The 26,921-nt window shown below is 35.1% G+C and overlaps 1 protein-coding gene across 4 annotated transcripts in view; it reads right to left on the reverse strand.

Annotated features, from left to right (window-relative positions):
* Positions 1-26,454, reverse strand: part of Rab3gap2 (RAB3 GTPase activating non-catalytic protein subunit 2) — a 112,470-nt gene extending 86,016 nt beyond the window's left edge. For 2 of the 4 annotated variants that reach the window (XM_013363159.4, XM_078022842.1), the window contains exons 1-2: positions 26,181-26,449; positions 2,393-2,457 (exon numbers count right to left, since the gene is read on the reverse strand). In XM_013363159.4, the coding sequence (XP_013218613.2) occupies positions 2,393-2,457; positions 26,181-26,295 (180 nt within the window). In that variant the 5' untranslated portion in view covers positions 26,296-26,449. Of the gene's footprint in view, positions 1-2,392; positions 2,458-26,180 lie in introns of all 4 variants that reach the window. The other 2 variants (XM_040277597.2, XM_005335861.4) reach the window with 2 other exon arrangements.
* Between the last annotated feature and the right edge of the window lie 467 nt (positions 26,455-26,921).

Below are 26,921 nucleotides of genomic sequence, written 5' to 3' on the forward strand. Positions count from 1 at the left end.
CATGGAGCTTTTCTATAAATCTCAATAACATGAGCACATTCCTATTCTTAGCACATGATGCTCTTGTGTTTTTCCTCCATACCTTTTATCTTTCTTGTCTTTCCCAACTCAATAGGACACACCATCCCAGTTGTTCAAGCCAAATACATGGGAGAGTTTTAAAAAAATTATCATGGATATTTCAAACATTAACAAAAATAAACAGAATGATACTTATTACCCACCTTTTGAGAATGTCAACATTTTGCCAATCAAGTTTTATTTATTTCATACCATTCCCCAGAATAAAGAAGCTATTCTTGATTTTTCATTTTCCTTTTGTCTCTCATAACCAACCCACTGGCAAGTCTTACTGTCATCTCCAAAACTTATCCAGAGTCCATTTCTTATTTTCACTATTACCACCTTAATCAAGATGCTCTCACTTTTCCAACTATAGCAACAGCCACCTAATTGGTCTCTCTGCCTCCACTTTTGCTCCCTACTTCAACCTATTTAAAGAGACTTCAAGGAAAACTACAGAAACCAGGTAAGTTTGGTTTCCCAAAACATTTAGGATAAGCTCCAAACTCATTAAACTTGACATCACAAATGTTTACTTCTCTGACTGGACCTTGGTGCAGTCCTACAATGCCACAATATAGTTTTTCATGTTCCTTCAAACTCCAAGGCCTTTCCTGCCTCAGAGGTTTCACATGAGATGGCCTAAAGTGCTCTTTGCCAGATCTTCACCTCATTGACTTTATGTTGATTTTTAGATCTCAGTTTTGAAAGGCCTTCCCTGAGCTATCGTAGTCACTCAATCACTTACTGTCACATAACCATTTGAATTATCTGAATACCTACTTAATATACTATTTAATACTGAATATACTACTTAATACTTTTCACCTGTCTTTCTTTTTTTATTTCTCTCTCCCCATTAGAGTGTAAGCTCCTGGGAACAAGGACTATAAGACGGCCTACGCAGTAAATATTTTCATTCTTTCTTCAGAAAAAAAAAATCCTGATTTTTGTTCAGGTATCAATTCCTTTTCTGTGTAGCCAGAGAAAAGCTAACCCTCGTATGCTCCACCTTCAAGGATGGTTTGATTGGCCAATGAAAATCTCATAACCCTGGCCAGTGGATAGTTTAGATGAGAACATGTAGCACAATTCTGGCCAAGAAAATTTAAGGTAAGATTTGGTAGAGGATTCTGAGAAAGTTGATCCTTTCTCCTAAAGAGTCATGGAAAGACAAATTCTTTTTCTCTGTCTGGTCATGAATGAAGAAACATGTTTCCACATGACATTTGTGAGAGAAACAAGTCTCAGGATGAAGCCAACACTGAATGTACAAAGTAGACAAAAGGGAAGAACGTGCTAATATGGTTAAATTGCCTGATCAACCCATCTAGGAGCTATCCTATCTCTGGACTTCCTTCTATGTGATCTAATAATGTTTCTTATTTAAGCCAGTTTAACTTAGATTTTCTATTACACAAACATAAAAATATCATAACACACACAGGAACTTTACCTACTTGCTCACTGCTATCTTCCTAGCACCCAGGAAAATGCCTACAGTTTGGTGGGCACAACAAACATTTATTGAATGAATAAGTAAAAGAGTCTTAAAAAAAAAAAAAAAAACTTATGAGAGAGAAAGAATCCTAAAACAACCACTCCCCTCTAGCCAACTGCTATAGTTTGCATTATCCCTAAAAAAGTATGTGTTAGAAACTTAGTCCCCAGTGCAACAGTATGTGAAAGTAGGCCAAATAAGAGGTGATTAGGCCATGAGAACAGACTGGATGGATTAATGCTACCATCGAAGCAATGGGTTCATTATCATAGGAGTCATTTTGAGTTTGGCCCCCTTTCACAAACACTCTTTCTCCCTTTCTCTGTCTTGCCTTCTCCAGTGTGATGATGCAAAAAGAGGCTTTGCTAGATACTGGCCCCTTGATCTTAAACTTTAGTATTTATAAGCAATTATAAAGTACTCAGTCTCAATGTTATAATGTGGACAAGACACACAATAAAGTCATTAAGGTCCTTAAGAACAAGTATCAAGTTAGGTACTATTAAGTAAACATAAAAACTTTCTTGACATAGATTTTAAAATGTCAACCTAATATTGAAACATTCACCATCGGACTGGGAATGTGGCTCAGGCGGTAGCGCGCTCGCCTGGCATGCGTGCGGCCCGGGTTCAATCCTCAGCACCACATACCAACAAAAATGTTGTGTCCGCCGAGAACTAAGAAATAAATATTAAAAATTCTCTCTCTCTCTCTCTCTCTCTCTCCTCTCTCACTCTCTCTTTAAAAAAAAAAAAAGAAACATTCACCATCATTACAAAAGGAAAACGTCCCTATCAAAAAACATGCAAATATTTATAAAGACTTACAGGTTCTTGGGGTTCTGTTTCTTCCCAGGCTCCCCAACCATCATCTTCCCAGTTTGTTGATTTACCTATTTTTTTAAAAAAGATAAAATGTGCTTATATGAAATGTAGGGCTGAAAATATTTTAAAAACATTTCCTCTATACATAATAGAACCCATCCCTCTATAATACTGACATTATGGAAGAAAACTAAGGCAAAATGTACTACATCAGAATTTTGTGACTTGTAGTAATAATCAGATAACATTAGCCCTATTGAATTCCCAAATCTATGTTCTAGTAAAATCATGTGCCAAGTTATTTGGATCTTAAGAAGTTGGACATTAAGTATGTCCACATTTAAGTCAAACAGCAAGATGACCTTAAAAATTTTTAAATGACAAATGTTGTTACCTAAGACATAAGACAAATACACACAGTGACAAAAACACATCTAATATTTCACATGACTTATTTTTTGATAAGTCAAAGTATCAGTTGAAAATAACTAAATTTTGAAATAAGACCAGCCTACAAGTTCTGTACCCTTTTCCAATATTCTGATTTCTTGGATGTAGTAATAACATCGTGGATTAAAATAAGCTGATCACTAAACAATGCAACAAGGAATTAAAAACCTCTCAGTATAAAGAATATCATTCCCTACATTGCTCATGGTTTTTTTAAATATTTGTTTTATTTTTAAAATATATGACAGTGGAATGTATTACAATTCTTATTACACATATAGAGCACAATTTTCATATATGTTTATATATAAAGTATGTTCATACCAATTCATGTCTTCATACATGTACTTTGGATTATGATGTCTATCACATTCCACCATCATTGCTAACCCTCTGTCTGCTCCCTTCATCTTCCACCCCTCTACCCTATCTAGAGTTCATCTATTCCCCCCCCCCATGCTCGCCCTCCCTATCCCATTATGGGTCAATCACCTTATATCAGAGAAAACATTCAACATTTGTTGTTGGTTTTTTTTTTTTTTTGGATTGGCTAACTTCACTAAGCATTATTTTCTCCAGCACCATCCATTTACCTACAAGTGTCCTGATTTTATTCTCTTTTATTGCTGAGTGATATCCCATTGTGTATATATGCCACCTTTAATCCATTCATCTACCGAGGGACATCTAGGTTGGTTCCACAGTTTAGCTATTGTGAATTATGCTGTTGTAAACAATGATGTGGCTATGTCCCTGTACTATGTGGTTTTTAAGTCCTTTGGGTGTAGACCAAGGAGAGGGATAGCTGGGTCAAATGCTGGTTCCATTCCCAGTTTTCCAAGAAATCTCCAAACTGCTTTCCATATTGGCTGCACCAATTTGCAGTCCCACCAGCAATGTACGAGTGTGCATTTTTCCCCACATCCTCACCAACACTAATTGTTGTTTGTATGCATAATAGCTGCCAATTCTAACTGGAGTGAGATATCTCACAGTAGTTTTGATTTGCATTTCTCTAATTGCGAGAGATGATGAGCATTTTTTCCTATATTTGTTAATGGATTGTATATCCTCTTCTGAGAAGTGTCTGTTCATGTCCTTGGCCCATTTGATTGTGGTTTTTTTTTTTTTTTTTTTGGTACTTAGCTTTTTGAGTTCTTTATATACCGTAGACATTAGTGCTCTATCTGATGTGTGAGAGAAAAACATTTGCTCCCAAGATGTAGGATCTCTATTCACCTCACAGATTGTTTTTTTTTGCTGAGAAGAAACTTTTTAACTTGAGTCCATCCCATTTATTGATTCTCGGTTTTAATTCTTGTGCTATAGGAGTCTTATTAAAGAAGTTGGGGCCTAATCCCACATGATAAAGATTAGGACCTACTTTTTCTTCTATTAGATGCAGAGTCTCTGGTTTAATTCCTAGATCCTTGATCCACTTTGAGTTTTGTGCATGGTGAGAGATAAGGGTTTAATTCCCAGTTTTCCCAGCACCATTTGTTGAAGAGAGTATCTTTTCTCCAATGCATGTTTTTGGGCCTTTGTCTAATATAGGATAATTGTAATTTTGTGGGCTAGTCTCTGTGTCCTCTATTCTGTACTGCTGGTCTACCAGTCAGTTTTGATGCCAAAACCATGCTGTTTTTGTTACTTTTGCTCTGAGTATAGTTTAAGGTCTGGTGTAGCGATACCACCTACTTCACTCTTCCTGCTAAGGACTGCTTTAGCTATTCTGGGTCTCTTATTTTTCCAGATGAATTTCATGATTGCCTTTTCTATTTCTTTGAGGAATGACACTGGGATTTTGATCGGAATTGCATTAAATCTGTATAATGCTTTTGGTAATATGGTCATTTTGATATTAATTCTGCCTATCCAAGAGCAAGGTAGATCTTTCCATCTTCTAAGGTCTTCTTTGATTTCTTTCTTTAGGGTTCTGTAGTTTTCATTGTATAGATCTTTCACCTCTTTCATTAAGTTGATTCCCAAGGTTTTTGTTTTATTTTGTTTTGAAGCTATTGTAAATGGGGTAAGTTTTCCTCGTTTCCCTTTCTGAGAATTTTTCACTGGTATACAGAAATCCTTTGATTTATGAGTGTTGATTTTATATCCTGCTACTTTGCTAAATTCATTTACTAGTTCTAGAAGTTTTCTGGTGGAGCTTTTTGGGTCTTCTAGGTATAGAATCATATCACAATAGTGCTCATTTAAGTTCTTCTTTTCCTATTAATTCTTTCATCTAATTGCTCTGGCCAGTGTTTCAAGAACTATGTTAAATAGAAGTGGTGAGAGAGGGCATTCCTGTCTTGTTCCAGTTTTTAGAGGGAATGCCTTCAATTTTTCTCCATTTAGAATAATGTTGGCCTGGGGCTTAGGATAGATAAGCCTTTACGATGTTGAGATATGTTCCTGTTATCCCTAGTTTTTCTAGAGTTTTAAACATGAAGGGGTACTGTATTTTGCCAAAAGCCTTTTCTGCATCTATTGAGATGATTAAATAACTCTTCTCTTTGCATTTACTTTGCATTTGATGTGACGAATTACATTTATTGATTTCCTTATGTTGAACCAACCTTGCATCCCTGGGATGAATCCCACTTGATCATGGTGCACAATCTTTTTGTTATATTTTTGTATTCGATTTGCCAGTATTTTATTGAGAATATGTGCATCTATGTTCATTAGAGATATTGGTCTAAAGTTTTCTTTCTTTGATGTGTCTTTGCCTGGTTTTGGCATCAGGGTGATATTGGCCTCATAGAATGAGTTTGAAAGTGCTGCCTCTTTTTCTATTTCCTAAAATAAATTGAAGAATATTGGTCTTGTAGAACTTGGCTGTATATCTATCTGGTCCTGGGTTTTTCTTGGTTGGTAGTCTTCTGATGGTGTCTTCTATTTCATCACTTGATATTGGTCTGATTAAACTGTGTATAGCTTCCTGATTCAATCTGGGCTAATTGTATGACTTAAGAAATCTGTTGATGCCTTCAATGTCTTCTATTTTATTGAAGTATAAGATTTCAAAATAATTTCTAATTATCCTCTGTATTTCTGTAGTGTCTGTGTGATATTACCTTTTTCCTCACGTATGCTGGTAATTTGAGTTTCTCTCTCCTCCTCTTCATTAGCGTAGCTAAGGGTCTGTCAATTTTATTTATTTTTTCAAAGAACCAACTTTTTGCTTTGTCAACTTTTTCAATTGTTTCTTTTGTTTCAATTTCATTGATTTCACCTCTAATTTTAATTATTTCTTGCCTTACTGCTTTTGCTGTTGATTTTTTCTTCTTTTTCTAGGGTTTTGAGATGTAATGTGAGGTCATTTATTTGTTGACTTTTTCTTCTTTTAAGGAATGAACTCCTTGCAATGAACTTTTCTCTTAGAACTGCTTTCATAGTGTCCCAGAGATTTTGATATGTTGTGTCTATGTTCTCATTTACCTCTAAGAATTTTTTTAATCTCCTCCTTGATGTCTTCTGCAACCCATTGTTCATTCAGTAACATACTGTCTGGTCTACAGGTGCTGGAGTAATTTTTATTTTTTGTCACTGATTTCCAATTTCATTCCATTATGATCTGATAAAATGCATGGTAGTATCTCCACTTTTTTGTATTTGCTAAGAGTTGCTTTGTGGCATATTATATGGTCTATTTTAGAGAAGGATCCATATGCTGCTGAGAAAAAAGTGTATCCACTTGATGCAGGTTGAAATATTTTATATATGTCAGTTAAGTAAGTTACTGATTGTATTATTGAGTTCTAGTTTCTTTATTCAACTTTTGTTTGGAAGATCCATCCAGTGGTGAGAGAGGTGTGTTAAAGTCACCCATGTTTATTGGGTTGTGGTCAATTTGACTCTTGAACTTGAGAAGAATTTGTTTGATGAACATAGCTGCACCATTGTTTGGGGCATATATATTTATGATTGTTATGTCTTGTTAGTGTATGGTTTCCTTGAGTAGTATGTAATGTCCATCTTTATCCCTTTTGATTAACTTTAGCTTGAAGTCTACTTTATTTGATATGAGAATGGAAACCCCTGCTTGCTTCCGCAGTCCTTGTGAATGGTATGATTTTTCCCAACCTTTTACCTTCAGTCTGTGTATGTCTTTTCCTATCAGATGAGTCTCCTGGAGGCAGCATATTGTTGGGCCTCTTTTTTAATCCAATCTGCTATCCTATGTCTTTTGATTGGTGAGTTTAAGCCATTAACATTCAGAGTTATTACTGATACATGATTTGTATTTCCAGCCATATTTGTTTATTTTTGTTATTTAACTTGACTTAATTTTCTTCTTTGATTAGTTTTTTTTTCTTAGAGCACTAACTCCCTCTCCTGATTTTCATTGTTATTTCTCGTTTCCTCTTCATGAAATATATTTCAAAGGATGTTTTGTAGTCCTGGTTTTCTAGCTATAAATTCTTTTAACTTTTGTTTATCATGGAAGATTTTTCTTTCATCTTCAAATCTAAAGCTTAATTTTGCTGGATACAAGATTCTTGGTTGGCACCCATTTTCTTTCAGAGCTTGATATATGCTGTTCCAAGATCTTGTAGATTTCAGGGTCTGTGTTGAAACCTACATTGCTCATGTTACTTGTTTTTTTTTTAATTAGTTATTGATAGACTTTTATTAATTTATTTGTTTATATGTGGTATTGAGAATCGAACCCAGTGCTTCACTCATGCTAGGCAAGTGTGCTAACACTGAGCCACAACCCCAGCCCCATGTTACTTGTTTTTATATAATTATTTTGGAATTTATCAGAAGACATAAAACTATCATTTTCTGGGCAATTATACTGAAGTTAACATTAGATCCTTTATATGAATTAACTCAAATTAAATTGTAAAATTTGATAAAGTTCAAATAAAACTTCAGGACCAAGAATTACACTGTAGAATTTTTATTTAAATTTTATCAAACTTTTAATTTTATTTTTAGTAATGCATATAATGTACCTAATGCTTTTTCAAATTCAGGATCCTGCATTTACTAGCTCTTGATCACAAGTAAATTACTCCGTATCTTTGAGCTCTGATTCTCTTACTACAAAATCATGAAAAAAAGTATTACTTATGTCTAATGGGGTTGTTGTATGGGTTTAAATCAAATAACATTCTAAGGTATTATATGCCTGACATATAATAAGTTCTCAGTGGTAGTTATCAATATTTAGCTATTAAAATATAATGGTAAGATTATAAAAATATATTGGTAGTTATCAAATATAATGGTAAGATATGGAGTTGTGTGAGGCACTGGGTTCGATTCTCAACACCACATTTAAATAAATAAAATGAAGGTCCAACAACTAAAAAAATTTTAAAAAATATTTAGGGCTGGAGTTGTAGCTCAATGATAGAGCACTTGCAGAGAATGTGTGAGGCACTGGGTTTGAATTTTAGCATTACATGTAAATAAATAAATAAAGGTCTACTGACAACTAAAAAAATTTTAAATATATATAATGTTATAAAATATAAATATTATTTTTAAACAATCGATTTTAAAATTCTTGGGGGAATCAATTTAAAAGAGCAAACTGATTTTGATGGCTTCCAGGGAAAAGGAAACAAACAAAACTTTCACTTATACAAGGTTTTAAAAGTTGCAGAAATAAATTATAGAGTTGACAAAAAAAATTGTTACAGTCTGATACTTAGAATCATTGCTCAATTAGCTTGTGGTAATAGTTTAATCATTGCTACTTAAATGCCAAATAATTACTTCCAAATATGCCAAACACATTGCTAGGCATATATTAAGTCCTAAAATAGCACTATATTTGATTAAAACTGCACAATTTATAGATGATTTCCATATACGAGTTAGTTAACAATTATAAGTGCTCTGTGAAATACCATGTGCCAAGCCTTGCAGCAGGAGCCAAGAAAAATACAAACATATTCCTTGTCTTTAAAGAATTCATAATCTTGGGCTGGGGTTATGATTCAGTGGAAGGTAGAGTGCTTTCCTAGCACATGTGAGGCACTAGGTTCTATCCTCAGCACCACGTAAAAATAAAGTTATTGAGTCCAACTACAACTAAAAAATAAATATTAAAAATTAATTAATTAGCCAGGTGCAGTGGCATGTGCCTGTAATCCCAGCGGCTCAAGAGGCTGAGGCAGGAGAATTGCAAATTTAAAGCCAGTCTCAGAATGGAGAGGCAACTCAGTGAGACCCTGTCTCTAAATGAAACACAAAATAGGGCTTGAGATGTGGCTCAGTGGTTGACTGACCCCAGGTTCAAACCTTGGTACCCAAAATAAATAAATAAAATAAAGGTATTGTGTCCATCTATAATTAAAATTATATATATATATATATATATATATATATATAAAATAAATTCATGATACTACTGTAGGAACCTGGAAGAGGGAGTGAGGGATTAAAAAAATATACAATATAGAATCTTTCTAAACTAAGTCTTCATAAAGTAGCTACAAATTTTCAAATACACTGGGAAAACATGAATAAGAAAAGGCAACATGGCAAAAAGATGAAATGCATGTAACATGTAATGAACACTTCTACATGCATAAGTACTTTATGGACATTAATTCACTTAAATACCACAAGGATGTTTCTGCCTCATTTTACAATGGGAAAACACATTCATTTCTTATAGAGTTTATGCAGATAGACCAAGATCACAAAGGATTAGGGGCCCAGTGGGGCCTGAAATGAGGCTGGCCTGAGTTCCACAGCCTATGCTTCTATCATGCTACACTTCCTCCTAACAGGGCTCATGTAGAAGGAAAAGATTAGCAAACAGTGGTGTTTATATTTAAGGCCGAAAGTAAGAAAGTTCTTATTATTTTAAAATAGAAACACTTCCTTGATATTCAGATTTAGAGGGTTTTGTTTTTGTTTATTTAATCTTGGAAAAGCACAGTTTGTTCTTTGGCAATTAATTCAGTTAGGCAATCTCCCTATTCTTTTAATTTTCCAACTGCACTGACAACAACTGTTTTATTGTGAGTCGGGTAGACAACTAGGCCATTCCATTTACAGTCTTACGATATGCACTGTCTCTTGCACAAGGAATTAAAATCCCATGATCCAAAATTTCTATAAAAATTTATATATTAAATAACCACCACATCAAAAAGACCATGCAGAACTTAAAGCCCTTCAGAAATGCCAGTTAATTAATTCATTCAACAAACAGCATCTTTTAACTTCAGACATTGTGCTAAGGGCTGGATATATGAAAGCAAATAAGCCTTCAAAGAGTTCAGTTTGTGCACATTACCTCTGTTAAATGATGTACAAAACAAAACTAAAAAAAAGGTTTTATTTCTCTTTCTTTTAAGTACAAAAAGTACCTGACTCAATTCACAAATGACTCATACAGCCAAATGGAAGACCACAGTAATTTGTATTTCCTATCCCTGCAGAGTTTTTACCCAATATTATTTTGTGCCAAAATTCAAAATATCCAAGAAGAGAAAGACCTTGAGAAGTACTTTATACTACACATTTATGTTCATGAAGGAATCTCTCACTATCACAGGAATACATTTTTCCAAAGAAGTCAGGGTATAAACCAATTAATACACTATTATTTATGTAGATAATAGGTATTTTTGTAGATTACTCTATAATGCTAAATCTATTTACAATTATCAGTATGAGAAAATGCATTCCAAATTCTAGTCAAATAAAAATGGTAAACATTTTGCAAACTGGGCACTACCATTGTGACTATTTCTAGTCAGTGTTAGTGATATAATTTTTTTGATGTCCTAGCTTCTCTTGAAAATCACTTGATACTGTCTTGCAAGCTACCAGTTGACAGTTATTGTCAGCTGTTAAAAAGTGTTAGCATCCACCAGGTGTAGTGGTGCATGCCTGTAATCCCGGTGGCTTGGGAGGCTTAGGTAGGAGGATCCAGAGTTCAAAGCCAGCCTCAGCAACTTAGTGAGGCCCTAAGCAACTCAGCAAGACCCTGTCTCTAAATAAATATGAAAAAAAAAATGGTCTGGGGATGTGGCTCAGTGGTTAAGTGCCCCTAGATTCAATTCCCAGTATTTAAAAAAAAAAAAAAAAAAGGGTTAGGATCCTAGCACTTTACCAAAGTTATCTCTTATGCTTTCAAATTATGCAAGCAAGCCAAGCACATGAGGGGAGGGGGGGAGGAATGATGGTTTATATTGGAAAAAATAGCTGATAAATATCTAATAAAGATGTCATTCATGTTAAGAGTTTTATTCAGGCAAAGTTTTTTTCTTCTGATAATCTCCCTATGAAGGATAGTGTTCATCCAAAGCAGTGTCTCTCTTTTTTTGGACACATACCTTTATTTTATTTTATTTATTTTTATGTGGTACTGAGGATTGAACTCAGGGCCTTGAATGTGCTAGGTGAGTGCTCTACAGCTGAGCCACAATCCCCAGCCCAGAGCAGTGTTTCTTAACTGATCACTGATCAAGGTTATAGTAACCAAAGCAATATTTTAAAATAAATTTGATAACTATGCACTGATTATGTTAACTAATACTGTAAGACCTTGAGGTCTACAAATTCCTTGTAATCATGAAGAAACAAAAAGAACTTCCTTAAATTATTATCAATTACTATAAAGAAAAGTTTAAGATAGTTTATCATGATTATCTCTTAGCAGAATAAAGAGATCAATATCTTCTGTAGTCCAGGGTAATCTGAAAGTCCTAAAACCTGGTATAATTTAAGAGGTAAATCAATATAACAAAGTGTATTATAGAATAAGGACACCAGGTCAAGCAACTTCTTTTGGATGGTCTGAGTCCAGTGTAAAGAGTCCATCGAACCCAACACCACTGATCACCATATAACATAGCCATTGGCAATTACCCAGTTTGTTCAATGAGCCATTATGGCAGTCATTTCAAATGCTAGACTACAAATTATAAGGTAATTTTAATTGTTTTTTCCTATTTATTAAATAAGTAGCAATCACTCTATCTCCAAAAGGCAGTTCTTTAACTGATACTTTCATCAACTGCCTTTGTATGCCATTCATTTTATTGAAGTCCAGTGCAACAAAAATTAATCCAGATATTAAGGCAATAGCATTCACATTCATTGCCTTCATAAGAACAGAATTACAGTTTCTCCTGCAGATCTCAACCTACAGGTAGCTGGGAAACCTCTGCAAAGAAGAAATTAAGATAATGAATTAGGGATGACTGGAGGTTTAGAGATGGTTCCACTCTTAGGGGTTGTTTAAAGAGGTCTGTTTCTAGGAATCTGTATTAACCAACCTTCCCCAACTTACAAAATCTGAGCCAGATGGCACATGGATCACATCCTAAGGAATATAGCTTTAAGGACAAAGTGCCAGTCTAATCTGATCCTAAATACATTTTATTCCTTTGCCTACTATCACCTTTTTCTCTATTCTTTCACTCTAAGTGGACTGTCACTCACTGGTGGGCAGTTTTCAAAAGTGATGTCTAAAAAAAGTATTTTTTATAAGTAGTTTTTAGGTGTAAATGAACCTTTATTTATTCATTTATTTATATGTTACACTAAGAATCAAACCCAGTGCCTCACACATGCTAGGCAAGCACTGCACCACTGAGCCACAACCCCAGTCCACAAAAAGAAATTTAATGTGAGCCACACATTCAGCTTGAAATTAACAAGTAATCACTAAAAAAAAAAAAAACAGATAAAATTAACATATATTACTTAACATAACCGGAATATTATCATTTTTATATATAACCAATGTATATACTCATAAATCAATTAACTCATTCATGAGATAGTTTAAAATTCTTTTTTCATATTCAATCTTGGAAATCCAACACTCATTTTACACTTAGAATACATCTGGATTTGTTCCAGCTACATTCTAAATGCTCCATCGTATGTAACTATGATATAAGACAGCATAGGTCTACGACAAAGAGTAAGTCTCTGATATCAGGTTGCTTGGACTGGATGCTCAGTTTTATCTCTACAAAGTTAAATGACCTTAACTTCTTACTGCTTCAGGTTCCTCTTTAGCAAAATGAACTTAATAACTACCTTTCTCAAAGAGTTGTTATAGTTAAAAAATGCAAAGCAAAATTAAGAACAGAGATATCCGTAAATGTTATAATTATCATTCTTCAAATATAACACTCTCATTCTTCCTCTCTACCTATGTGTCTATTCTATAGGCCAACCAAATGCCTCTACCTCTCCAAATCCAACTTCTCAGATTAATCCTTCATGAAGTTTTCTTATGTCTACTCTGATCTTTCCTTCTTGTGAAACTACAGCATTTGATTGTTTCTTATTTAGTACCTAATATCTGCTCAATAAATAGTCTTTGAGGGACTGGGGATGTGGCTCAAGCGGTAGCGAGCTTGCCTGGCATGCGTGCGGCCCGGGTTCGATCCTCAGCACCACATACAAACAAAGATGTTGTGTCTGCCGAAAACTAAAAAATAAATATTAAAAAAATTCTCTCTCTCTTTCTCCCCCTGTCTCACTCTCTCTTTAAAAAAAAAACAAAAACTAGTCTTATCCTTTAAAAAAAAAATAGTCTTTGAATACAACATTGTTACCCAAATGCTTTCCTGTAGTCATGATAGTTCCATAAAAGCAAGTGGAACTAAATTAATATTTATAAATATTAATGAACAAATCACTTGTTGATTCTAAACCTCTTCCACTTCAACAGAAATGTAAAACAATAAAACTTTTTAAAACAATTTTACATATACACACACATGAGTTTATAACCAGGATCAAAACCATCTTTTTTAATCAACTTTTCTATGTAATGTTATTATAATATTGACAATTCTATTCCACTCCATTTTAATTAGTGAGACAAAACAGTTATAAAGCACCAATTCCTAGATTTAGTTTTTAATAAGAAATAATAAAGAAAATACAATATTTTCATTCTAATTTAAGTCTAAGTGGCAGAATTAGATTATGTAAAGATTCTTTGGAAATCTACTTCAGAGAAGATGGCTTGATATGGATTAAAGGATTTTTATACTTCATACAGAGGCCACACATACACAATGTATATTTAAACATTTCAAAACAAAATTTGCATCATTACTAAATGATCACACTTCAACAATGGAAAACCAATATGCTAACTCCAGTATGTTGTGATTTTTAACAACCTAATTTTTGTCAGAGCTAGAAAAAATAATTACAAAGGCCATGGGATTCCTATATAAACACCATACCATAAAATAAAGGAGGAGAAGAAAGAGAAGATGACATTATTTTTAAGTCATGTCTGTACTCTATTATGTAAATATTCTTTTGCCAATGGTGAATAAAGCTGCTTATACTAAAAATAACTCAAAAATAACAAATATTGCCTATTGGGGAAATCTAAAAATAGATTAGACTGCTCTCAGGTCCCATATTTTTCATACTATGATTCACATCCAGATGCTGTTCCTGAAGCAGTCAGTCATTTGAAAATATTCATTAAGATGGCATTCGAACTATAAGCAAAATGTTTCAAATGTTCATGGGCTTTCTCACTTCATCTTCTATACAAACTATTGATAAAACGGCATTTCTGGGCACGCAAGACACTACCTGCTTAGTTTTGAAATCATGCCCCCCACCTCCCACAACAGGGCTTTCCTGAAGAGTGAGTTTCCTTATTTATTTATAAAAATTTATTCTTTTCACTTATTCTTAGCCATTTTTCCCCCTTAAAATTCACAGAAAAATCAAGGATTTCACTGAGGATTCAATTTGAGTCATTCAAGAAGTCTGCCTGCTTAAGATGTTTTTTTTCTACCTCAGTTGCTGAAATTATCCTTCACTCTTGTCTCACACCATGTCTTGAGTCATAACTTCTGTGTCATGAAGAGAAATAAATAGGAACAAGAGGAAGTTATAAATAATAGTGACAAAAGTAACTGCTTCCTCACTGCATTAATCTGGCTTTTTAATCTTTAACTTTTTTTTTTAAATATCCATCACTGAACAGGACGATTTTTAATTGTCTAAACTAATTGGTAACAAAGTCCTTGTTCTTACCCTTATCAGGATAAATGTTTTGCTTGAAAGAATAAAAACAATGACTTTAAATGTATACTGTAACCACTATTTCCCTCTGGAGAGAATTTTTTTCCCTAAAAAGATTAAATTATACTAGCATAAAAACTGTTCCAACTTGGGCTGGGGTTGTAGCTCAGTGGAAGAGTGCTTCCCTAGCATGTGTGAGGTACTGGGTTCAATTCTTAGCATCACATATAAATAAAGTAAAGGTCCATCAACAACTAAAAAAAATTTAAAAAAAAAACTGTTCCATTTCTCACTTAATAAATGAAACCTTTGAACCATAGTGAAAAGATTTAATTTCAATCATTAAAACAAATTTGTAGATGTCTTATTTAAGGGTATTTCCAATGAATAAATTACTTATTCTACTAACAAACGCTCAAATAAGAAATTCAGCTTCTGCTTTCCACAACTCTATTTAATTCCCCAAATACATTATTCTAATAAGTTTCCGAATACTCTGTCCCCATCAATTGAGTGAATTTTTCATTTTAATAAGAACCTGAAGCTAGACAGGAAATTGAATTCTAAAAGTGGACAATTAATTTCACTGTATTTGTATGAGTATGTCAAGATCAAAAACTAAATGAGAAACTGAAACCATTAAATGTTAGGAAAAGGAAAATGATTTAATTTCCATGGTCTAATAAAAGATCTTTTAGCACAAAAGCAAATTCACTTCTGTTCCTGAGTCAAGAAAAAAAACAGAGGTAATATACATGTTTCCAAAAAAGTAAGAACCTCTAGAACCTACGGCTTATAAATAGAAAATTCTGAGTAATTCAAATTTTATTTAGTTCTTCTTGTCTACCATATGGAAAGCAGCATCCAGCAATAATAGGTAAACAAGAACAACAACAAAAAAATAAAATAAAATAAAAGGTTGGTCAGAATTACTAGCTTTTATTTATTTACAGAGAATGGAAAACAGGAAAAACTTTTTCATTCCTGAGCACATAAAAATATGCAGCAATCTCAAGTAAGGAGGTGCCAGGTGCGATGGCACATGCCTGTAATCCCAGCAGCTCAGGAGGCTGAGGAAGGTGGATTATGAGTTCAAAACAGGTCTCAGCAACTTTTTATCTCAGGATAAACAATGAGAAAAGGACTAGGGGTGTAGCTCAGAATTTGAACACCCCTGGGTTTAATCCCTGGTACCAAAAACAAACCAAAAAAAAAAAAAACACTAAAGAAAAAAAGTTATCCCATTTCCCCTTTTTTTAAAATCCCTTTTATATATATAATATACACACACACACACACTCACACATATGTTTGTACACACACACATATATTTTAGTTGTAGATGGACACAATATCTTTATTTTATTTATTTATTTTTATGTGGTGCTGAGGATCGAACCCAGTTCCTCACACATGCTAGGCAAGCGCTCTTCTTCTAGCAACAACCTCAGCCTGGTTATCCCATTTTCAATAAGAAGGGGTTCATTTCTTTCAAACCATCATGTTTAAATCAGATTACGTCTTTTCAATTCCAGGATTCTAATGACTCCGTTATCAAATGACTTCTCATACCATAAAAAAGTATATCCTGACAGTCAATTCATACAAAGACAGAGCTGAAAATTAATCTTAAAACAGAAATACAGCACATCCTTCTTGGCCTCAGGTAAGACTGCTCTAAAAAGTTCATAATAATAAACATGCTCCCTTTGCCCCCAAAAAACTAAGAAATATTTAGACCCACTTTTATAAAAACAAATACTCCCCCTACCACCACATCTATAGACCTAAAGAAATGCCTCTTTTTAAAAAAATTTGATTCAGTCTTAGATCACTGAATCTTATTTACTCAGGTTTTATTCCACAGAAATCCAAATACATAGATTTCCTGTGGCCTGCAGAAGATCTTAAAAAGTTTCATAGGTTTTATTCTATTTGTTTTTCAAAGGAAGTCAATGACTAAAGGGAAATAATATTTAATGAATATTAAAAAGAACTTACATATCTTATATAATTTATTACAGTCTCACACTTAGATATTATTGATTTTTTTAATATTCAAAGCATCAGAAAAAAAGGTAGGCCTGTCTAATAAGGTGAAGGAGGGTGGGCCATTATGAAACATGAGTTTCATAAATATTTCTTAGTTTTTTTGGGGCAAAGGGAGCATGTTTATTTTTATGAACTATTTAGAGCAGTCTTAGCTGAGGCCAAGAAGGATGTACAATAAAAATGTCCATAAAATTGCTAACTAAAGTTAATTTCTGCATATTTCAAGGAAGCCAATTCTACATCTTCTTTGCTTAACCCTAATATTCAACTACTTTCCCTGTGAGAAAGCTAATTTCTTTCATTATATTTAAATTAAATCCTTCCTATACCAGTCTCATCTTTATGTTTTGTTTTGCAGTGAGGTGTACATGACAGGAAAGCATACTACTACTAAGCTACTTCCCCAGCACCCAAACTAGCCTAAGCTTGCTATTTACAGTTTTGTTTTTGTTTTAAGTACACATTGAGAAAGCATGATAATTTTAACAATAGCACTATTTGGATCTGTAATAAAGAAAAAATGAAGACAGCATATTTATCATTGTGTTTCATTTCAGTTAGCATTTCTACAATAAGGACATACATCCAGCTCAGGCACAATTCAATATACAGAGATAATAGGCAAATACAACACAAGCCTCATATTATCAAAAACTGCAAACTAGTGGGAAAAGTTAGTCACATATTCTAGAATACAGGGATTCCGTGCACTTAATATAGATGTAGGTCATTATTTTGCATGACTCCTTATTATTTTGCTATATCAACTAGCATAATTACTTTAATCCACCAGCTAGTAGCAGGAATTGTTTCCAACTTCTTTGAAATTACAAGTACCTTCTTATAACATTTACCTTTCCAAAAAATATTTTTGAAAGTTTTTTGGGAGCAATCTGAATACTATACATTGGAAATGCAAGTACTTAAATGACATAATCAAATATCTATGTGTGACATTTAATTATGTCACACATCATGTGATATTAATTTAAAGACAAAAATCTTCCAAATCCCAGTGATATGTTAGCTGAGAAATATTCTTGCTTTATTCATTTCCATACTTCAGGAAATTATGAAATATAAAGCTATACACAAAATACCAATGTCCCCTATAATAAATAGTGTTTTCTTATGTCCAAAGAATATTCACAAAATTGATTACTGGCCCCCAAAAAAGCAAACCTTTACATAACATCCAAAAAGCCGAAACACATACACTTTATAAAACAGCAAAAAACCAATCAGCAACAAAAAGTAAAAAACAGTCATGAAATTCATTTAGAAAAATAAGAGGCCCAGAACAGCCAAAGCAATCCTCAGTAAGAAAAGTGAAGCAGGAGGTATTACAATACCGGAACCTAATTTATACTACAGAGCTATAGTAACAAAAATGGCATGGTATTGGCACAAAAATAGAATTAAAGAATAATGGAACAAAAGACATAGAGACATATCCACATAAATACAGTTATCTCATACTAGACAAAGGGGCCATAAACATACATTGGTGAAAAGATAGCTTCTTCAACAAATGGGGCTGGGTAAACTAGAAACCCATAAGTAGTAGATAGAAATTGAACCCCTATATCTCACCCTGCCCAAAATTCAACTCAAAGTGGATCAAGGACCTCAGCATTAGACCAGAGACCCTCAGCATATTAGAAACAAAAGTAGGTCCAACTCTCCTTCATAACAGTTCAGGGACCTACTTCCTCAGTAAGACTCCTAAAGCACAAGAAGCAAAATCAAGAATCAATAAATGTGATAGCATTCAACTAAAAAATTCTTCACAGGAAAGGGAACAAGTACATAAACAGAGTCTCTAACAAAAAGCTTTACCACCTCTATCTCAGAGCATTAATCTCCAGGATATATAAAGAACTCAAAAAACTTAACACCAAAAACCCAAATAAGGCAATCAATAAATGGGAAAAAAAACTGAACAGATACTTCACAGAAGAAATATGAATGGTCAACAAATATATGAAAAAAATATTCAACATCTCTAGCAATTAGAGAAATGCAAATCAAAACTACACCGAGATTTCATTTCACTCAAATCAGAATGGCAATTATCAAGAACATAAGGAGCAATAAATGTTGGCGAGAATGTGAAAAAGAGGTTCACTCATACATTGCTGGTGTAATTGCAAACTGGTACAACCATTCTGGAAAGCAGTATAGAAATTCCTTAGAAAACCTGGAATGGAACCACCATTTGATCCAGTTATCCCACTCCTCAGCTTATACCCAAAGGACTCAAAATCAGCATACTACAGTGATGCAGCCACATCAATGTTTATAGCAGCTGAATTCACGATAGCCAAGCTTTGGAACCAATCTAGGTGCCCTTCAACAGATGAATGGATAAAGAAAATGCGGTATGTATACACAATAGAATATTTCTAAGCTATAAAAAAATGAAATTATGGCATTTGCTAGTAAATGGAGAACTGGAAAATATCATGCTAGGTAAATTAGCCAGTCCCCAAAAAACTAAAGGTCTAATGTTCTCTCTGATATAACAAGGGAGGGTAGGGAAGGGAAATATAGAAGTTCATTGGATTAGACAAAGGGGATTAAAGGGAAGAGGGGGGATGGGAATAGGAAAGACAGTAGAATGAAATGGACTAACTTTGCTATGCTCACATATGAATACATGACCAGTATAACTCCACATCACGTTTAATCACAGAATGGGATCAAAATTGTAATGGATTGCACCCCATGAATGTATAATATGTCAAAAAACACCCTACCATCATGTATATCGAAAAACAATTTAAAAAGAGCTATTAGAAAATTTTAGAATTATTCTTCTATAACTTTTAGACAAAAAAATAAAAATAAAAAAAAGAAATTAATCACAATTTTTGAAACAAGAGACTAGATTAAAAAGAACCAAATATAAATATACAGATATCAGAATTTACCTCATACCAAGTAAAGAACTGTTTGTGCGCTGGGGATGGAACCCACAGCTGGGTGTACACTAGGCAAATGATTTACCACTGAGCTATAGCCCCAGACCAATATATCAAAATAACAAATTTTAGAATAAACTTAAAGAGATCTTAGTTATAACAATAAATTTAATAAAGTACCTAATCATTCAGACATATTAAAGAAAGGTGCAAGATTTATATGAAAGGCAAAAAATATTGCTAAAGGACACAAGAGGTATAAATAAAAATACCCAAATATTTGGGCTGGGGTTGTGGCTCAGTGGTTACAGTGCCTGGGGCACTGGATTGAATCCCCAGCACCACAAACAAACCCATGGAAACAAATTCCCATCAAAATCTCAGTATAAATTCAGTTTTATTTTATTTTAGAACTTAATAAATTAGGGGATTGGATGTATAGCTCCACAGTGGGGTAATTGCCAAGAACACGTAAGGCCCTGAGATAATAGATCCCCAGAAAAAAACTTAATAAATTAATTCTAAAGTTCACTTGGAAGACAAATATGTAAGAATATATCCCTAGGACACTTTTGAAATTAAGAGAAGTTTGACAGGGACTGTCCCTAATATTTTATTAGGATAGGAACTGGCAAATACATCAATGGAATAGAAGCAAGTCCAAAAAATGGAAGCGACCATTTCTGAGAACTTAATAAATAGTAATGGTAGCAAAAGCAAAATTTGACAAATGGGATTATATCAAACTAAAAAGCTAACATTAGTAGAGAGACGATGAATTATTTAATAAATTATGTGAAAACAACTGCATATCCATTTAAAATAAATAAGGAGAAGATTCTACCTCAGCTCTCACACTTTCACAACACACACACACACACACACATACACACACCAAAAAAAAAAAATCTAACATCTAAGTTCAGGATTGGAACGCTCCTTCAAAGGATATGAAACAGAAGCCAACAAGCAAAGACTGAGATATGATTATATAAAGTCTTAAACCTGTCCCATTAATAAAGTCAAGACAAATGATAGACTAATATTTGCAAAATATAAGCATAGCATTAGTTTTTATAAAACAACAGAAAAAGTCCTATACAAATGCCATATACGAAAGTCACTCCAAATGGATCAAATATTTAAATAAAAGATCGGAAACAATGAAACTACTAGAAGAAAACAGAAAATACTTTAGGACATTGATCTGGGCAAAGATTTTTTTGAATATCACATCAAAAGCACTGGCAACAAAAGCAAAAATGGACAAATTGAATTACATCAAACTAAAAAGCTTCTGCACAGCAAAGTGTGCAGAAGCTTTTTAGTTTAGTTCATCAACAGAGTGAACAATCTAGAATGGGAGATAATATTTGCTAACTATTCATACAGTAAGAGATTAATATTTAAGAATATGCAAGGCTGTTTGAGGTGGCACAATCCTATAATTCCAGTGGCTTGGGAGGCTAAGACAGGAGGCTCACAAGTTCAAAGCCAGCCTCAGCAAAAGTGAAGCACTAATTAATTCATTAAGACCCTGCCTCTATATAAAATACAACATAGAGCTGGGGATGTGGCTCAGTAGTCGAGTGCCCCTGAGTCCAATCCCCAGTGGGTATCATTTTCATATAGATTTAGAACCCAGTGAATATGGGTTCTAAATCTACATGAAAATGATACCCACCAACATAATTTAAGAAATATGATATTCTCAACAGTTTTTATAAGTTCTTTTTCCCCTTGAATTCTTTTTTTTTTTTTTTAATATTTATTTTTTAGTTCTCTGCGGACACAACATCTTTGTTGGTATGTGGTGCTGAGGATCGAACCCGGGCCGCACGCATGCCAGGCGAGCGCGCTACCGCTTGAGCCACATCCCCAGCCCTCCCCTTGAATTCTTATTTGTGTTCTACTTCTTCCAACAGAGTATTTTAATGTAATATAGATTTTTATCAGTCCAAAACTTTCTTTGAAAGATATGAATTGAAAAAAGCTTTTTGTGATTATACTTCTAAATATTGAAATTTTCTAATAATTATTAGGAGCAAATAACTGAGGAAAACAGCATAAATGTATTAAAAATTTTGATAATTATTAAACACATAAAGTAAAAATCATTTGAAAATTTGTTCTGTGGAGTATCTTACTATAAATAGTAAGATTAGGAATGTGTGAGAGATGAACCTTTCTTAATAGAAGGCAAGGTGAGAAAGTAGGCACTTTTATAGGTACATAGGGAAAATAATTCACTTAAAACCATCTGTTCCCAAGGTAACCCCTGGAAAATTTCCATGTAATCCAGAGGTACTTTTATTTCCATCTGAAGACAGCTACTGAGTGAAATCTAAACTCCTCCAAGGACGTCTTCAGTTTTAGTTCTTACTATACAGACCCTCCCTCCACCATTTATTATCAGCAGTTTTCTGAACACCATGCTATATCACATCCCTTGTCTGATCATTTTTTCTCCTCTTGAAGGGCATCAATTAAGCTATTAATAGTGCAAATATCATCTCTTGTATGAAGACTTTCCTGAGTTTCCTGTATAGAATGAACCAACACTCTTTCATTCTTCCCCATCATGTGCCAATCACAGTATAACACCTCTAACTGTTCTGTTCTTTTTCCAATATTTATCTCCTTTCATTGGCTGAAAACTCCTTGAGGGATCCACTTTATTTACTTTTAGACTTATTTTGTGCTTAGTACATAGCAAGTAGTCAGTAAATATTAGCTGAATGAAGAAATTAAAGAACACTCAGGTTTCAGCTTCCTTGAAATTCCTATTTATTTTCAGATTACCTCTTAGTATGATCTCTAACTGAAGAAATTTTTTAACTTCATAAAATTTCACTCTACTAAAATTTTAGGTTCAGGTTTTCTTAATGAAAGCTCTTTACAAAAACTGATACTTTATAAAAATGGACAGAGATGATTACAGAATTCCATTGCCCTAGCATTCCAAGAATTCCAAGTAAACTATCTAAAAACAAGTTATTTTTTTCTGATTTTTATTTGTAAATTAGAGCATTATTTTTACATAGGTTAAAATATAGGTTTTACAAAGGTGCTCATTGGTTCAGAAGTTCTTTATTTATTCTGTATGAATTAATGATAGCCACAATACTTACCTAAACCTAAGAATTTGATTTAAAAGGGTAATGAATTAAATTAGTTGTAAACCTGTACACATAGTAAAATTTAATCTAGATGTTAGGGTATGATTACAACCTAAACTGGCTGGATTGAATTCATATCCTGTGTCTACTCTTCACTGTGTAATTTGGACAGGTATTTAAACTGTATGGGCCTGTGTTCCAGCGTTTATAATTATGCCATACAACAATATAGCCATTAGCCCCATTTGTCTATTTAAATTAATTAAAATTAAGAAAAGTTGAAAATTCAGTTCCATAGTTGTACTGGCCACATTTCAAGGGCTCAAAATCCATATGTGGCTAGAGGTCACTATTCTGGATAGCATACATAGTGATGAAAATAAACAGGACATGACTGAGAATAACAAACAGGAGTAAGAGGTTGTTTTTGAGTAATGCTTTAGATCAGGTGGTCAGAAAATGTTCTCATCAGGACCTGATATTTAAATTGGGATTTGAGTGACAAGATGCAACTAGCAGACAAAGATCTGCAAAGAGCATTCAGGACACAGTAAACAATAAGGACAAAGGCCTCAAGCACAAATGAGTTTAGCTTGTTTAACAACAAAGGGTGTCTGAAGTATAAGATACAAAGGGAGAGGAGTGTGAAGTCCAAGAAGTGGCAGGAGGGAGAGCCTTAAGGGCCCATAAGCCAGGTAAGAACTGTAGATTTATGTTAAATGAAATCAAAAGCCATAGAGGGTTATAAAGAGGGGAATGGTGCAATCTAAACTATGTCTTAAAAGCTCTTATTACTGTTGTAAAGTAATCGGAAGAAGCCAAGAATGGAATTGGGAAGATCTGTTAGAAGACAGATACCATGACTCAGGTTGAGAAAAAATGGAGGCCTGCGTCAGGGGGGCCACAGTGGATTAGAGATGTGTTCCTTTTCTTTACATGCCCTGTTTATAACCCTGTATCAATTATCCCTCACAACCAAATCGAACAGTCTACTTCAGTTTTAACTCAACATCTTATAAATATGCTATCTGACCGTACTATTCCACTGAAACTCTCCTAAGGTCCCTGTTATCTTCATTTTCTCAAAACCATTAAGCGCTTTTTCTTTTTGATACTAGGGATTTACCACTGAGCTACATCCCTGGTTCTTTTTTTTTATTTTGAGATAGGGTCTCACTAAGTTGCTGAGGCTGGCCTCAAGTGTGTGATCTTCCTGCTTCAATCTCTGAGATCAGAGGTGTGTGCCACCATGCCCAGCAGGGCTTTTCTATTCTTATCTGACCTCTGCTATGTTTGCAAACTGCTGAGTACTATTCACCTGCATCAAATTCTCTTTCCTCAGCTTCTGGAGTTACTGTCACCTGTTTTTCCTCTCTTTGCTACACCTTCTCAGTAACTTCTGACTCTTAAATATTCCTCTAAGGTTACATCTTTAGTACTCAGTTCATTTCACAATATACATAATCCTTGAGACTAAATTAACATTTCTGCTAGTAACACTCAAATTAAAATGCCTTCATTCTCTTTTACACACCCCTACCCCTACCCAAGTCACAGGCATCCTAAAATCGCTCTGACCAACTACAATCCCTGTTGTCAAACACTCATAAGGTCCTGCAGATCCCACCTCCTTCATCCTATTATATCCTTCCTCTCAAATTCTGTCAAGGCTTAGTTTAAGCTCACATGACTTCTTGCTTGCATTACCGGAACAACCTCCAAACTTCTTCTCTCTCCTCCGTACTGCTGCCAGAGCATATTACAAGTATTCAACAGGATATGCTGATTACATTAAGTACAAATCTGACCATGTAATTTCTACACTTAGTCTTTCACAAGCATCTAATAACTTTCCCAAGTCTTCTTGATTTAGCTTATCAGTATGACAGCTTCATTCCTCCCATTCTTCCTCACACGTCCTCCTCTACATCCATTCTTCCTCTCACATCCTCCTCTACATCCATCCATTCAGCTTTTCTTAATTACCTAAACAGCATGCCATTTCAGTCCTCCTTCCTCTGTACATGTTATTACTACCTCTTATTTCTTCACATACTACTTCAAAGATAGGTTTAAGTATCACCACTTCAAGGGAGTATCTCATATTCTCAAACACTCTGTATGGGAGCTACTTGTACTTCCCAATAAACCATAAGCTTCTAGAAGTCAGAAACCACCAATCTTAATTGGTTTGTAGCACCCATGATTGGCACAGAGTAAATATTCATTTATATATACTTCTGATTTGCTACCTTCTAAATTTTGAAAATAGAGAGTATTTTTAGTGGACCTTATATTATCATTCCAGTATAGCACAAACTGACAACACGTGCTTAATAACGTGCTTTCTAAAGGAAAGGCAAAACTAAACAAACAAAAATCAATAAACACAGAACGCATCCTTTCAAAAGGAGAAATGTAGGAAATTCTGAGGAAAATATATAGTACCTAATAACTCAGCCTTGGGATTTCATACCGCATGGGGAAGGGCTTATTAACACTGTTTGATGATAATAACAGATGCAAAGCTTCTCGCCTCAATAAAGGAAATTAGCTTTTCTTGGCCATGTCACTGTAATTTTAGTTCTTGGTGTAGACTCTCGCTCGCTTCCTAACAGGTTTTTTTTTTTTTATTTTTAAGAAGTTTACTCACCAACCTTATGAGTCTTTTACTTGTCAATCAGTCATTTACGGTCTAAATGTGAAGGAGAAAAGGGCGGAAGAAGAAGGAAGAGTGTGGGGGAAGATAAACACTTCTAGATGGGGACGTGGCAAAGGCCACAGTCCCAGGGATGAAGAAAAGTGGGCGTTGGCACCATACCAGGGTAGAGGGCTGACATGTGGCAAGAAATGGGGAGGACGCAATCACGGAGCAAGTAGTATGGAACAGGGGACACGGGGATGGAGGGAGGGAGAAATGGAAATCCTTGGAGAGAAAGCTAGAAATGGGAAGGAGGGGGTGGGGAAGCGGTGACAGGCAAAGGCGAGTGGAAACAAGACGCAATTTTTGGACAGAAAGCAGAGAGGCTGAGAAGAAAAGCCGGGGAAGAAGGGAGACGCCGACGCTCGGGGCGGATCAGGCTTTCCGACAAGGCGGGCAAGGGGTCCTCCCAGCAGGAAGACCGGAGACACCGGGAACTGGGGGCCCAGAGGGCAGGGCAGGCGGCGTCGGGCGGGTAGGGGACCCGCCCCCGACAAACACGGGCCCCCGGCGGCGGCGGGGAAGGAAGCTGCGAAGTTAGGGGCACTTACTAGGGTCCCTCCGTACGGCGCCGGTGGGGGTCTCCTCCCGCAGGTGAGGAAAGAGGAAGTCCCGGGCGGCCTGGAGGTCCTGGAAGTAGCAGAACTGGACAATGGAGCAGGCCATGACTGCGGGGAACCCCGCTTGGGGACTCACCTTACCTCACCACGCCCTGCCTCGCTACCCCACCACGGACACCGCCAAGCCCCAAAAGCTCTAGCCACGCAGGAGGCGGGGAAAACAAACCGGAAGCTGTCAGCGCACTTGGAGCTACCGCCCCAGAGCGCCGCGCATGCCCAGGACTGCCCAGGAGCGGGGGAAGGAGCAGCCCAAGCCACGTGACCAGAGGGGCAGCCGCGGAGTCTGACGTCAACGTGTGCGCTGGGGGCAAAATTTCAGTGCCAGTTCTGCGCGGGCTAGTGAGCCCTTTCATTCATTCTGGCTTTTAGCCACAGTTGATTTAATTGGACTTTGCTTAGGCCTTTGAGACATTCAGCCAGTATTAATGTTGGCCTATTATTGACATGATCGTGATATTTCACAGAGAGTAAAATGTGCTTTAAGCTAGGAGCAGGTACGGGGAATAAAATAAGGCTATGTGCAGTACCGTATTTTGAAAAAGATTGATTTTTCTTATGGAAATAAGCTCCGAGTCTGATTTTTAAATGTTCCTACTATAAATGCCCATAGTACTAGGCAAGCCCAATCGAGTACCGGTTATACTGTGTTATACTCTTAGTGTTTCCATCATC

Source organism: Ictidomys tridecemlineatus, chromosome 10, assembly GCF_052094955.1.
Source record: "Ictidomys tridecemlineatus isolate mIctTri1 chromosome 10, mIctTri1.hap1, whole genome shotgun sequence".
Classification (NCBI taxonomy): domain Eukaryota; kingdom Metazoa; phylum Chordata; class Mammalia; order Rodentia; family Sciuridae; genus Ictidomys; species Ictidomys tridecemlineatus.